Source organism: Glandiceps talaboti, chromosome 11 (assembly GCF_964340395.1).
Source record: "Glandiceps talaboti chromosome 11, keGlaTala1.1, whole genome shotgun sequence".
Lineage (NCBI taxonomy): Eukaryota > Metazoa > Hemichordata > Enteropneusta > Spengelidae > Glandiceps > Glandiceps talaboti.
In genome coordinates this window covers 7652717-7667377 of record NC_135559.1, presented here as the reverse complement: position 1 = coordinate 7667377, position 14661 = coordinate 7652717, and the positions used below count along the sequence as shown (strand labels likewise).

Here is a 14661-nt window from a genome sequence, read left to right as displayed (position 1 = left end):
ACAAAAGCTTTGCTTGTATGGTTTTGCACACTGCATTGAGTCTGATATGACAATGAATTCACAAAATATTGTATAGTTCTACCACATGTATTGTCATAACATAGAACAAACGGTATAACTATCCTGTATTTTCTGTACAACAGTATTCAACTTGGTTTAAGCATAGTATAATTGTCTTTGATAAGTGTCATTCTTTTTTGTCATCTGACTTCTTCATAAGTTTCTCAGATACAACATAGAAAATACTGACAAAGACACATACAATGACACAGGTGACTGGTATGGTAATTATATGTGTTGTCTCAGATAGGACACCATGGACACGGACTGCAAACTTGGTTCTCAGCTGACAAAAACTGAAATACATGAAAAAGGAGAACATAAGCTTCTAAACTATTTATCCATATCAGAAATCCAAATATTATTACCACTTGTGTAGTGCCCATGTGTCCTCGTGTTAAAACAGGAGCAAACTTGAGAAGCAGGGGAAAACGTGTTTATTTTGGGACAAAGTGGGCGTCGTCCTTCTCACATACAGGTCTGGTTAAGCTTGAATCAAACCCAGCCAACACTGAGTGGGTTTTAACCCAGACTGCAGTTGTAAGAGGTACACAAACTAAGTTCAAGTTCGACAACCCTTACAGCTTGGCATCATAATTTTTCTAAAAATAATACACGAGTGATCGAAATTTTACAGTTTGGAAAAACTTCAGTTGAAAGAGCAGTTGTCATGTACCATGCATCTTCAATTGCACATATGTTTTCAGTCACTTACAAACAAGAGATTGACACTACATTTCAAAAGTTTCTTGATTTTTTTCAAGCATCAAGTGCAATGATGACCCCAGTGTATACTTTGGTTTGATATGTTCTCTTGTACCAATCTGCTTCTCTTTCTGTCCCTTGCTGCGGGGTAAACATTTCCTCATTGAGGCCTACCCTAATGTGTAGAAGTGACTAGGGATGACCACTGTATTTTCCCATAGCTTTAATACTGAACAACACAGGACAGAAAGAATAGCAAATTGATACAAGAAAACAAAAAACAACCAAGGTATACCTGAAGCTATTTACTGACAACTGACCTGAATTGTGGATCCAGCACTGTTACAGTGTACACATAGTAACTATTGTGTGCCCAGCTGAGTGAGTTACCATTAGCACTACTCAACACTTCATATTGTTGACGTGGTCTAGGTGGACCAACTCTGTCAGCTCTATCTTGATTCATACAACTCTCATAGTTCTACAAATCATAAATAATAGATATATATCAAAAGCTGTAACCTTTCATTATAAATTATATGAAACAGTGATTACTTGCATAAATGCATAGTACACATACTATTGGCATTTGCATTGAATATTTATCAATTTGTTGTTTTAGATGAACATTCATAATTAGAAGTAAAACACATGACGCGAGTTGTCCATTATTGGTACTTACGCAAGGGTATTTGAACACATATTTGGAATGTACAAACTAGGTGTTTTGGTAAGTCAAAACCAATTTCAGTCTGTAAGGTACACCACGATGGGGCACCCTCACACAGAGGTCAACCCCTTGAAGGCAGAGCATGCAAGGTGACGTCTCTCACAGTCAAAACCAATTTGTACAAATACTATAATTTCTTTAGCGAAGGCAACCTCACATATTGGTCAACTTGAGGGTGGAATAACACGACATACCATCAAAACCAATTTATAACTGAGAATGAATGGTCATGGACTTTGGATTCATAAATGACCACTCTGTGAGTAGAAATTATCGTTACTAACATATAAATGATCAAGGATACTTACATCTCTAGTCCATGCCAAGTCAGGATCTGATGTATTAGTTAGCATAGACATCCATGTCTGAGGCTCAGCTATACAACCTGCCTATAGATGAAAGTATAATTTGGCAAAGGTCATGAAAACAACCAAAGAGAAAAGAAAGCTATTGAATTTCTCATTTTTTAAATATACAGTTTTCTTGGATTTTACATTTGGTGTCAATTTATAGCTTGGTAACTCCTCTAATATGAAATGAAAACTAACTTACTGTACGTGGTGTTAATTTATAGTTAGCAACTGTTCTGTTGAATTCTTCCTGTACAACATAGTCTACAGTCACTTTCTCCATGAAGTCTTCACCATCATACCTAATACATCAAATGGTATCAAGGAAAATTACTCTCATCAGGTGCATGTCATGTGCCATATTTTGATATTTGGAAAGATAAAAGATGACATAGTTTGGCCACTAGAGGCCACTCTGTGACAGAAGATTTTGGCATTTGTGGAGAGGACAGTCAAAATCCATCAGTGCAAAGGTCTGAAGCTATCAACATAATCATGTGAAATCCATGAAATAGATAATCTGACAAGTGTAGGCCAGGATCTTTCAGTGTAGTAATTGTCCTGTTCTTTGAAATAAATCATAAAATGTAGCAAACAAGTACAGTATATCTACAAGGGTTTTCAGAGGAAGGTGTACAGTAGTTGAAACACTCTGGTTGCTAACAGTTACAGATACAAGGCACACAATTCTCAAGAGCCAGAGCGTATTTTTACACTGACAAATTATACAACAATTTTTTTTAGTAGTGTACGTTCATTACTATTAGGAGCATGCGTTAGTTAGTGTTGATGCAAAGAGGAAAGTGGTTCGGGATACAAGGCACAATGCAGTCTTGCGGTATGACCTTGGATCTGCGTTGAGAAGGTAGTCGAACTAAAGCCAAGATGACAGTATCTCTGGTGCACAGCTCCAAGCACCAGACAGCACTTTTGAGGCTATGTGACCTATTGTCACTTTAAAAGTTGCCTGAAGCTCTAGCAGCTAAACTAGGCACTAAGTGATAACTTTGTAAACAATTAATTGACAATCGCATATTAGTCTTTAGATATAGTAACTATAAACTTACAAGTCTATGATAGGCTGGAAATTGTCTGTATAATAGACTTGAACTGGACATCCCCATTTTGTATAGTTGTATTTTACCATCACAACAGAATCACCACTGAAAGAGAAGACAGATGCCATGATAAAGTAGTGATTGATCATACTTGCATTGGTGAGTGCCCATACTGTTGGTATTTGTACTAGTGTGACACACAAAACATCATTCTAAAATATGGAGATTTTGAAATGTTTTTTGAAATGAGTATAATTCTACCATATTGTAATTCATAAAAATATTACATGTCATTCAAAAAATATCAGATGTCGTTCCAATCTTAGGCTAGGTCAGGTCAATCTTCAAGCTTCCACTGCTCAACATAGAGAGTAAACCTGTGGCACCCCGAATATGATGTTATAAGGTAATTGAAGACAACTTATACAAGGGCAACCTGAGGTGTCACAATCAAACGCACTCCTGCATACATGTACACTGACAAGCTGGCAAAGATGAACCCCCTAATTTGATTGTCATTATAATATCTTACCTGCTGACTGCAAACTCTGTGACTTTCTCATTACATTGGTCAGGTTTACTATGTATACAAATAATTACAAATTTTGTTCAGTAAGATAGCCATGATTGTAAAATAGGAACAATCAGAAAATATTACTAGAATAGCAGAAACACCAACATTCATTTGGAATTTCAAAATTTAACAAATTCCTCTAAACTTACCAAAACAATCAAAAATATATCTCATTGTATGTTTTATAACTGAAACACGATTCGTTTGTCATAAACATAATTCTGTTCAAGAATGATCACTTGCACATACATGTACATATGCACACAATTCTGTCTGTTTACGATGTACGATATGTCATACATGCATTAATCTCATTAACCTAGTAACTAATCTGTGATGATTTCCATTGAGCTCCAACATCCATAAATCTAAACTAAACTAAACTCAACTCAGCTTTCACATATTCATAACACTCACTATTAAACTAAACTCAACTAAACTTTAGTTTTGTGTTCACAAAATATAAGTTACTCCACTCCATTCAATATATGTGCAACCTGACCAGAATGTGTTCATATCTCACCTAAAATTAAATTATGTGTAGCACCAGACTACAATGTGTTCATGACATAATTCAATCCATTATGTGTACAACCAGACTATGGAGTGTTTATAACATAACTCAACTCAACTATAAACTCAACTGAAATAATCTATAACTTATCAAAACTCAACTACACTCACTTTCTAACCCTGATATTGTGAGCTGGTGGACACCCTATAGCTACATCTGTAACCTACAAAACACATTTCATTTAATAATAAATCTATATACTATTATAAACATAAAACATTAGAGCAATTCTGAACACATGTATCATAAATATGACATAAGATTATTAGCTCATTCAGAGGCCGCAAATTGACCATGTAGCAGCTTAATGACTAGTACGCATGCACATCCTATATACTATGCAATGTTTTTTGGGTGGTTTTACCCAAGGATGCATTGCCGCGCAATGACTACGCATGCACGCTCTATATACTATGCACATTCTCCACACAGAGGGCGCTATCCACAATATCGCAAGGCAGTCGGTCACAAATGAATCTACCCTGCATGAGCTTATGGGCTTTGGCTAGTTATATTATTTTACATTTGTGTAGAATATCTTGTCTTAAAGTTTCTATAGCCACTATACTGTAAGTTTGCCACTAATTTGCTGTATCAGCATTTGAAATAAAATTCTATGCTGTTCTTGTAGTATTGCATTACTGTCCAAATACGGGAGTTTACACAGGAGGATCATATGGTAGTTGCATAAAATCCTGATCCAAAGGTGCAAACAGTCATCTTGTTGGAGCTGAAAATGTACACTGTTCAGTTATGACTTTCATGAAATACCTGATAAGATATGTTGTTTCTAATGACCTAGAACAAAGTTCAAAGTTCAAAGTTGAGTCATATGTATCTTAACATAGTAAACTGACGGTATACAACTTACCAGTTCTGGAGTTACTTTACAACTGAGGCCAGAATAAACTGCAGTAGCTCTGATACTGTGGAATAAAAATAGCATGATTTAAATAAATGCCATGGTGTCATCAATTTGTAGAGTACAAACTTGCCATTCTTGTCTCTCAGAAGATAATTACATGAAGGAACAGAGGGATCGATACATAGAATCCGAAAGGGTTACTAGTCCCGTTAAACAAACTGAACTGAACTTATATGCACAAGCCTGAGGGACACAGACATGCAGTGTTGTCCTGATTACCAGTGAACATGTGTATGTCAATATCATTACCTGATGAAGTTTGTAAAGATAGACGAAGCCACTGAACTGCTAGCAGCTGTTAACTCAAACGTCTAGATAAAAAAAATAAAAACGTAATCATTAAAGGTAAAAAAACACTCAAGGAAATTAAATCACTTTCATAAACTATATGGGTTCTGGAGAGTCATTTCATGATTTTACATCACCTATAATTATTTGAAATTACAGAGAAACATCAAGTTGATCTTGTGCCTTTTTATAGGGTATCTTTGCTGTGGGCCATTGCTGAAATAATATGTTCATGGTTGCACAATAAATATTCATGAGAGATGTTTTATGCTGAAGTGAATAAGCACTCAGGAGTCAGGAATATTCATCACAGAACCACTTTTATATTATTTCTGCTGACTCCCATCGTGCAATGGCCACAGAAAAGATACCCTATAGAGGCACAAGGTCAACTTTTTGACTACAACTCCACTGCTGATAACCTCATCACTATGTACAATGATCTGTCACTTGGGGGCACTGTTCACGTACCTGTTTTTTTGCTACAATCCCATTGCCGATTACCTCATCACTATGTACAAGGGTCTGCCACTTGGGGCACTGTTCACATACCTGTCTTTTTGCTACAATCCCACTGCCGATAACCTCATCACGATGTACAATGGTTTGTGATATCACCAAGCTGGGTTGACTGACACTAATCTAGTCAAGTGGAATATAGAATGCCATTTATAAACTATTCCGATTAATTTCTTAAGTCTACAAAATACAATGTTAGCAAAAATAGCATACAATATAACACATCCAAGAAGCATACATACCAATAACACCAAGCAAACATCAAATCAATGTTGGAATTTAATAGAATTTTCTTACCAGTAAATGATTGTCTAGCCAAGGTTTGGTAATAAGGGTGACAGTCAAGTTCAAGGATGTCCTTGTATCTAGGTAGTAGAGATGATCTTCCTCCAGCGTTTGTTCCAGTAACTGAAACTAATATTAGAGAGGTTTAGATACACATTAGAACGCGTACGCGTGTGGGAGCAATATCGTGCAGGCATACATGTAATGACGCATACAAAGTTGTGTTTAATTACGCATTCAGAACACAAACATGAAAGACATTGGAATATGTGCACTCGCGCCTGTTGACATCTTCTATCCAGAAGGCCAAACACATGACTTTGTTTTCTTTCGCACGTCAGTGTTTTTGCCACTTTTCTTGCAACTACCCAACCCAGCCGAAAAACCGAAGTTTAGTTATGCTTCCGAATTTTGATGTAAAAAATTCGATATTTAATTGAAGAAAAATGAAATTGCTGGGTTGCCTCGAATCACGTGACTATGACGCTACACGCATAGAAAACAAGTAAATACACGCCTCTAAACCTTTCTAATGTTGGGCAATTTACACACATCTTATACAGGGATTTATGAAATAGCTGGAAGACAGAAAAAATAACCAGAAATTTCTAATATATCTCTAATACATTACTTACTTGACAGATATCCATTGGTCTGTTATTATAGGAGTTATCATATCTCGAGTCTGATACATTACTTACTTGACAAATATCCAATGGTTTGTTATTAGGAGTTAACATATCTCTAATACAAGGTAGTCCTGTTTGTGCATCCATCTCTATAAACTGTACATTGCCTTCAGGGTCAAAGGTTAAAGCTGTGTCATCAGTCAAGGTCAAATTGCTTGCAACCTAACACACAATATAAATTAAATAGTTTTCAAAATAATACACAAATTATGTACCAGTGTTTGCATAGCATTGGTGCCTATGGCTACGGATTGTATCTCTGCATTACAGCATAATACTAAAAAACATTAACTGCATACATGTATGTGACTCTGCATGCATACAAAAAATCATATGAACATTGCTAAATATATCTGAGTTTCAGATAAACAAAATATAATAAAAACAGAAACCGATGAACAATTTGATGGCTCCATTTCTTTCAAAGTCATTTTTTCTTTTGCAAGAGTGACTTTATCATATAATTTATCACTAAAAGAGAGAAATATTTCAAGAAACAGTAAAATAGCATTGCAATTTCATTTACAGCTTGAGTCGTTAGTTTCACCTACCAAAGAGGCCTGCCAATGTCTTCCAAAGAGAAGTTGACCGTCTGTTGTCATGACAACATATTCACCATGGTTTCCTTTAAAGAAGCAAAACGTATGACAACTGCAATAACTTGTAGATGGTACAAGTTTGAATACTGTCAAAAAAATGGAAAATACAGCCTTTCTTTTGAAAATTAATGTACAAGTAGATAAATACCACATAGCACATATAACTATTAAACCCTTGGAAGTGTACATTGTTAGTTTTGCAACCTTACAACACACCCTTAGGTTAACTCTCTCTATATATATACAACACACCCTTAGGGTAACTCTCTATATATGGTTTATTTTGCTTGTCATTGTAACAACTAAAAATGATTGCTTGGCTGTTCAGCTAAAAAGGAACAAAAGTAAGCGTGTACATGAATGTTGGTGATGCTTTCAATTCATAACTGAACTTCTAACAGTTTGGATGCCTTGGAAATGACAATTGAAAAATCTGATTTCAAATTTCTCACTCAATTTATTTTTTCACTGTGTAACTTATGCAGTCTATGAATTTTATAATAAATTGTAATTAAGGTCATATCATATCTTGGTTTGTGTATATCTGGTGTAAAAAAAGATGATTTTACCAACCTGTGATGACTTGATGTATATCCATGTCTGTATCTTTGGTACCGCTTACAGTAACAGGCAACACGGTCTGACCTAATCACAGACAAAATCAATATTTAATAGTTTACAAAACTCTACATTTCAAACAGTCCTTCTTAAAAGGGAAATGCCACTCCAGGAAATACAGGTATTTCAATACACTTCAGGATTCATAACATGTACAGCTACACAAATATGTTTCCTCAAAGATCGTTCAATACTGTTCAGGGTGTATGGTATTATGAGTAAGTCATTGCATCTGAGAAAAATGTCTAAAAAAACATTCCAGTTGCTGCTAGTGTAACTTTAATGTATTGTCTGTTACTTCAAATGAAAACCTGCAATTGAAACAGTTTATTTGGAATGAAAAAATAATACTATGGCAATTTAGTGTACTTACTGACAAAACAAATTAATTTAATGTTTTACAATTCCTTTGACATTTATTAAAAAATTAAGGTCTATTTGAAAACTATACAGCTAGCTTTGTTGTGGAGCACTGTGAACTCATTCAGTTATGTGTGTTTAATCAAACATATTATTTAGCTTCCCATATATGCTTTTATTGATTTCTTGTAACATGTCGTCATTTACTCATTTGACTATGCACAGATGTAAGTTCCCATGATGTACTGTAGTACAGTAGCTGAAGTTGAAACAAGATTTCTCTAAAAAGCCATGCTCTTAATGCCATAAGCTGAGCTTATCGACTTGTTTACCAAGGTAAAATATACACAACCTGCTGACTATTCATACATGTAAATTAAATGTCAATGCATACCTTTGATGTTGTATAATATTTTCTTCATTGTTAGCACAGTTAATGGCATGATTATATGTTTTAACCTGATACAATTTACTTAATACACAAAGTTATGTTATCAACAAATTATCACGCCAGGATACCAGGTTTCAATTCTGCCTAGAGCAAGTGAATAAGTATATGCATGTACGCTTCAATAATTGGAATACATATTTTTTTGTACTACAGGTAATATGTAGCAACTACCTCCGATCAACATCCACACACGCACACACACACACGCATGCACGCACACACACACACACACACACACACACACACACACACACACACACACACACACACACACACACACACACACACACACACACACACACACACACACACACACTTGGGATTGAATCCTTGGCCTTTCACATACCTGCTGTGAAACTGAAATAAAGTCCATTTGAATCCCAAAGAAGAAGATCTTCACATGGTTTGCGGAAGGCTGTGAAGTGTACATCTCCATGGATTGTGAAGGGTATACCCTGTGTTGTATTAGTAATACTGACATCAGAAAACAGATCTACAAGGACAAACTTGGCTGTCTGCTCATCAACTCTGGTCAGTATAGTTAATGCGGAATAAGTTGGAACAACTGCAATGCCAAAGATGTCATGCTGAAGAAAAATGTACATGTCAGAGAGATTATTAGATTATAGTCCCAGAACAGAAGGGCTATATTGGAATGAATGCCATCATGATCTGCAAGTTCACCTGTGATCTGTCCTTGCATAGCCAGCAGTGCGTCCTCTTAGCCATTTGACGTGCCACTGATGCACACAATTTCTAGTGACACACCAAATTTGGTGTTTCCCTATCTCTTACTATGTGGTGACTCACAGAAAATGAGAGTTTTTATCATACTGACCCACAACAACAAAATTTGACTATCATTAGAGGGCACGCTGGACTGGCCAGCTATAGTTTTGATATGCACAAGTCTATTCGTTCACACTTGGCACAAAGGTGATATACCATGGTGGGCATATACACATCTTTTAGTTTTGAAACCTTGTTTTCCTTATGAAGAATCGATCTTATAGGTTTTCATTCCATATACACAAAAAGTTTACTGATTCAGATGAATCATGAAATGATAACAGAATTCTGTAACACTCCAGTAACAGCTAGTGCAGATTTAAAAGCAAGTTGCATGCATGATTGGAAAACGTAATCCATACTTACACAAGCAAGCATTAATATCAAATCTAATGATTTACTGTAAGATGTACGTATCTCACATGATAATATTGGAGTAAAGTCAGTTTGGTGTAGTACTACATACCTCAGGATATGGCACAGACACTTGGATCTCATTGACATTGTAAATATCATTAATAACTGTGATTTGATGTTTCTTTGCATTGTTAGTGACAGCTACAATATTGTAGAGACCCTGTATAGAAATATATCAATGAAGCAATGTTGTTACCAGAACACGCATTTAACAAGGACCTCCAAAAACACGGATAAATTCACTTATATCTTATGTCAACATCTTATCAGTTCTGCTTGATCCATCCAATGACAGAATTCTTCATAAATCTCCCAGACTTGTATTTTTTTCATTGTGAAAATACTTCAAGGTTCCTCTATGAAAATCAAGCTTGTAAATAAGAATAGATATAGTTACATTTCCTGACAAAGGTTTCCAACAGACAACTGTTGTTTTACTGAAATAAACTAAACTAAACTACACTAAATAGTACTCCTGTGGTTACTCACCTGGCAATGAGTTGCTGTGTGAACTGTTGTTACATTTCCTGACAGTCGTATCCAATAATATTCCTGTGTTTCAATGCTGTAGCTGTACAATCTACTGTTAATTACTAGTAACACAGTTGACTTGTTCAGAAATGCTACAGACAAGACAATTGGACTTCCTCCCTGAAAATGTCAAATTCAACCAAAATACATGATTAGGATTAAATAAGTTGAAGATGAGTGGTTACAATCATGGGACACCTTATACCTGGAACAGGAAGAATACAAATGCCACATCCAAGTCAATGTACATAAATTGGATGCTATATCACGGGACTAAAGGGCAGTTGTGCCAATATAGGCTAGTGTCAGGGGTAATAATTGTAAAGTGCTTTGAGCACAGAGTGGGAAAGCGCTACATGAAAACTAACATCATTATTTTATTCATTATCACATCCAGTGACGAAATGTTACAATAAATTAGATACGAGAAAGAATGTTAATGATTCTGGGTTCATAGTTATTTGACATCTGCTTCCAAACAATATTTTGATTCAGTGACTAGACATTTTCATCCGTAATAAAATAGATACCAGGTAAAATAGATAGTCTAGGCAATAAATTTGTCATTTCCAATTCACACACAGTAACTTGGTATTGCATGACAAATTGATAGATTGTGCCATTTACCAAGAATCCAGCACAATCATAGTTTTTCTCACCTCTAATAATGATGACATTGATAATGCTTCAGTTTCAGTCTGAAACCCATCTTTTGTCACATAAATTTGAGAACTGTAAAAAAAAACAGAGAGGAATACTCAGGACAAAATATAAAACTAAAAATAATGCAGAATGATGTCAAGTAGTATATACAATAAGGGTTCTGGACCACCCCCTTTGTAAGCATCCCCACCCCTAGGGAGACCTTACATGGGGTGGTATAGAACTCATGTTATACAAGCAAGTAATTCTAGATCAGATGAACCCAACCGTAGAGATTGGGTACCAGCTGGGACCAAAGTTTGTACAGGGTTCATACACTTAAAGCAAAACAAAATTCCAGGACTTTCCAGGGGTTTTTCATCAGTTTTCCAGGGGTATTCATATTGATTTTGGCCATTTTCCAGGGGTGTTGACACTAAAGTATATTTTTTGAATGACATCTAATTGTCTGATGTGGACGAAAAAAATTAACAACAGTTCCCATAATATGTCACAAAACATTTTAAAGACAATCGACACTGCAAGATGTTGGTTTCAAAACCACGTTTGCACGCTAAGATTAACGGAGAAACCTCTCTCCTACCCCCTAAGTAGCCGTTTCGTCAAGCTGGTGCATTGATCGTGTAAGATTGAGTCGCAGCATTCGTCAGTCTAATTCAGACATATCCCGAAAATTAAATTAAAAACTAAAGTTTGTCCTCGTTATTGTATGGTTTGATGTTACTAGATTTATAAGTCACCTAAAATAATTTTTTTCTTCAAAATTTTGAATAAAAACGTCATTTACGTAACGAAATTTCGAGCTATGAATAACTGAATACATTCATCGCTTGCGTCTCGATGTTTATGTACGGACGCCACGAGTTGCGGAACATCGCGATTTCTCAACTCAACTTGACCATTGACGAATGTTACTGTACCGACAACATAAAACAGTAGTTTATTCTTTTAGAACATGTGACACAATACCCATTTATCGACGACATAAAAGTCACAACCCGGAAATTCAACTGCACTTCCCTAGGCCCTAGCCATACCTGAGCTTGTAGTATGTCGACTCATGTGCCGAACTTGTAACAATTTCTAATCGTCGCTACAATGTTACGATAATCTTGTTAACAGACCCCGGCCGGGACTGTTACAGTGTTACAATATCATGTTCCTGAAATGACGACTGGGAGATGTATGGAGTAGCAATATACGCAAGATCGAAACAAACACTGCGGCGCCCATTCAACTAATCATAGGCAAGGTCTGTGGGGCGAAGTGTCTCGTTGAACGATCGTTTGACTGTCTGGGTTCAATCGGCGTGAATTTTGATTCACCACCATGGCGAAAGACGCATTTACGAGATTCAGAATCATATGAATGGGTGGCTCGAGCACAGACATGACGATCATCAATATTAATCGATCGATTGATCATGATCATTTTCCAGGGTTTTCCAGGGGTAGGGCGCATTTTTCCAGGGTTTTCCAGGGCGGGTTTGAAATTCCAGGGTTTTCCAGGGTTTTCCAGGACCGTGCGAACCCTGTTGTATACCCCTGGAAGCCTTACAAAGGTGGTTCAAAACTTATTTATACAAGCAGGTGATTTTAAACCATATTATCTTTGTGATAAACATGATTATTTGGCTGTTGCTATGAGCGTGGTCTTATTGCTAGGCACATTTGCACCAAGTTTCAGACTTTTCTTGATTTCCTTTCAATCTCCACTACTCCAAGTCTCTGCCTTCCTTCCTTTGCTCTCTCAAGACCTATCTTTTTGAGCATTAGTCTCTAGTACTCAGTGTCTGTGAACCCATTTTTCCCCTTAGCTTACCACACAGTAAATTTACCCACCTTTTCTGTACCTTGAGCTCTGTTTGCAGAGATTAGGCACTTTATAAATCTCCATAATTATTCTTATTTCCTACAGTGGCATTCCCCTTTAAAAACATACTGAAATGTCCATGGTTCATTGAATTAAGTATCCTGTCATGTTACTTACTTTAAAAAGAGTGCAATCAAGTTGTTACAGTGATTCCTCACTATTGTCTTCTGACCATGGTACTGCAGGTATTCATAGCCACTTACTAACCCTGTGTCTTGTAAAGAAACCTTATAGACAGATATTGCACTACACAAAACAGAAAACAAGGGAAAAGTTTATTATTTGGCGTGCCAATGGACTAGTAAAATTTCCATTCACAGGTTGATTGTGGGAAATATCATAGTTTTTGGTAGTGTAAAACTAATAAAGAATTGGACAAAACTTAGCTGCAATAATTATAGCATTAGTTTTTTTTTCTTCGGTTTTTGAGCTCTGGGGTTTAACCTCAAAATAAATAATGCTACAATCCTGCTGCACAACATCAAATAGACATATCTGCCTCACAAAGTTGGGTGGCTTTTTCTACTAAATTACACCTTACCTGCCAAAATATCAGATGTTTGCCAACTTTGACATATATTACAGAGTTCAAGAAGCAACAAATGTTCAAAAGTACCCTAATACTATCAATATCGGCAAAAGTAGCAACACACAGCAACATTTTGAAACATGTAGTACGGGGTATGTATGGCGAAATCATGCTGAAAATGTGACTAAGATGTTAGCATCATACCTGTTAACAGGATTGGGGTACTTTTGAAAATTTCTTGGTCTTGAAGGCTCTATAATCATGCCAAAGTTAGGAAATGTCTGATTCTTTGGTAGGTAAGGCATAATTTAGCAGAAAAATCCACCCTAATTTGCGAGGCAAACCAGTCTATTTGTTGTACAACAGGAAATGTAATGTTTGATTTGAGCTTACAGCTGTAATAAACATCACAAAAAGATTTAAAAAAAAACAGAAAGAAAAAACCTCAAAACGAAAACTAACGCTACAATTATTGCAGATTGGACAAAACCGTGAGTTCTTAGTAAAAAATTTAAACCATATATTTAATATTGAAAAGTCGTGCATGCAGTATCTAGATAAAAAATATCTTATTTGTATGTAATGTGCTCAGTACCTGAGTAGGGCTAGGGGTAGGGCCACTCCAATTTATAATATAAATATTTATAATAGTAAACAGCATAGTTTAAGCTTTGTATCTTTTCCCTGAAAGAGCTGTTTTAATCTGGCATAAAATGTCTTACCTACTACTGGTTGAATTGGACTTACTGCAATATAGATAGCTTGACACGTATACATTACGCGATAAAAATATCACAAAAACAAAGACGAAGTTCATTGACCTCAGAAGACCTTTAGTACGCCTTGTTGCGCTGACGACGTTTGCTTGACAAGAAAATGACATTAGTGCGAAGATGATAACTTTATAACGACCACTAAATGCGAGATGTGAATAAATCCTGAGTGATTCGGGTGAACCAAACGGATTACAATGGAAGTATTCACATTCACTTATCGTGTCTGGCAGGGTCTGGTTATTTACAAATCAAATATGGCGGGCTTCACCTTTCTCAACAAAATAGATAACTAACTACAT

At 36.0% G+C, this 14661-nt stretch overlaps 1 protein-coding gene across 1 annotated transcript; it reads right to left on the bottom strand.

Moving 5' to 3' along the window:
- Nucleotides 1-187: 187 nt before the first annotated feature.
- Nucleotides 188-13891, bottom strand: LOC144442742 (cation channel sperm-associated auxiliary subunit delta-like). Its single transcript, XM_078132113.1, has 20 exons — nucleotides 13791-13891; nucleotides 13175-13303; nucleotides 11182-11254; nucleotides 10481-10642; nucleotides 10041-10151; nucleotides 9132-9372; nucleotides 7930-8001; nucleotides 7309-7442; nucleotides 6770-6919; nucleotides 6081-6191; nucleotides 5736-5906; nucleotides 5226-5287; nucleotides 4923-4977; nucleotides 4162-4214; nucleotides 3436-3483; nucleotides 2913-3008; nucleotides 2048-2147; nucleotides 1804-1884; nucleotides 1086-1246; nucleotides 188-356 (listed from the first exon to the last, which is right to left on the bottom strand). The coding sequence occupies exons 1-20, from the start codon at nucleotides 13889-13891 to the stop codon at nucleotides 188-190; spliced, it is 2280 nt and encodes a 759-aa protein (XP_077988239.1).
- Nucleotides 13892-14661: the final 770 nt, after the last annotated feature.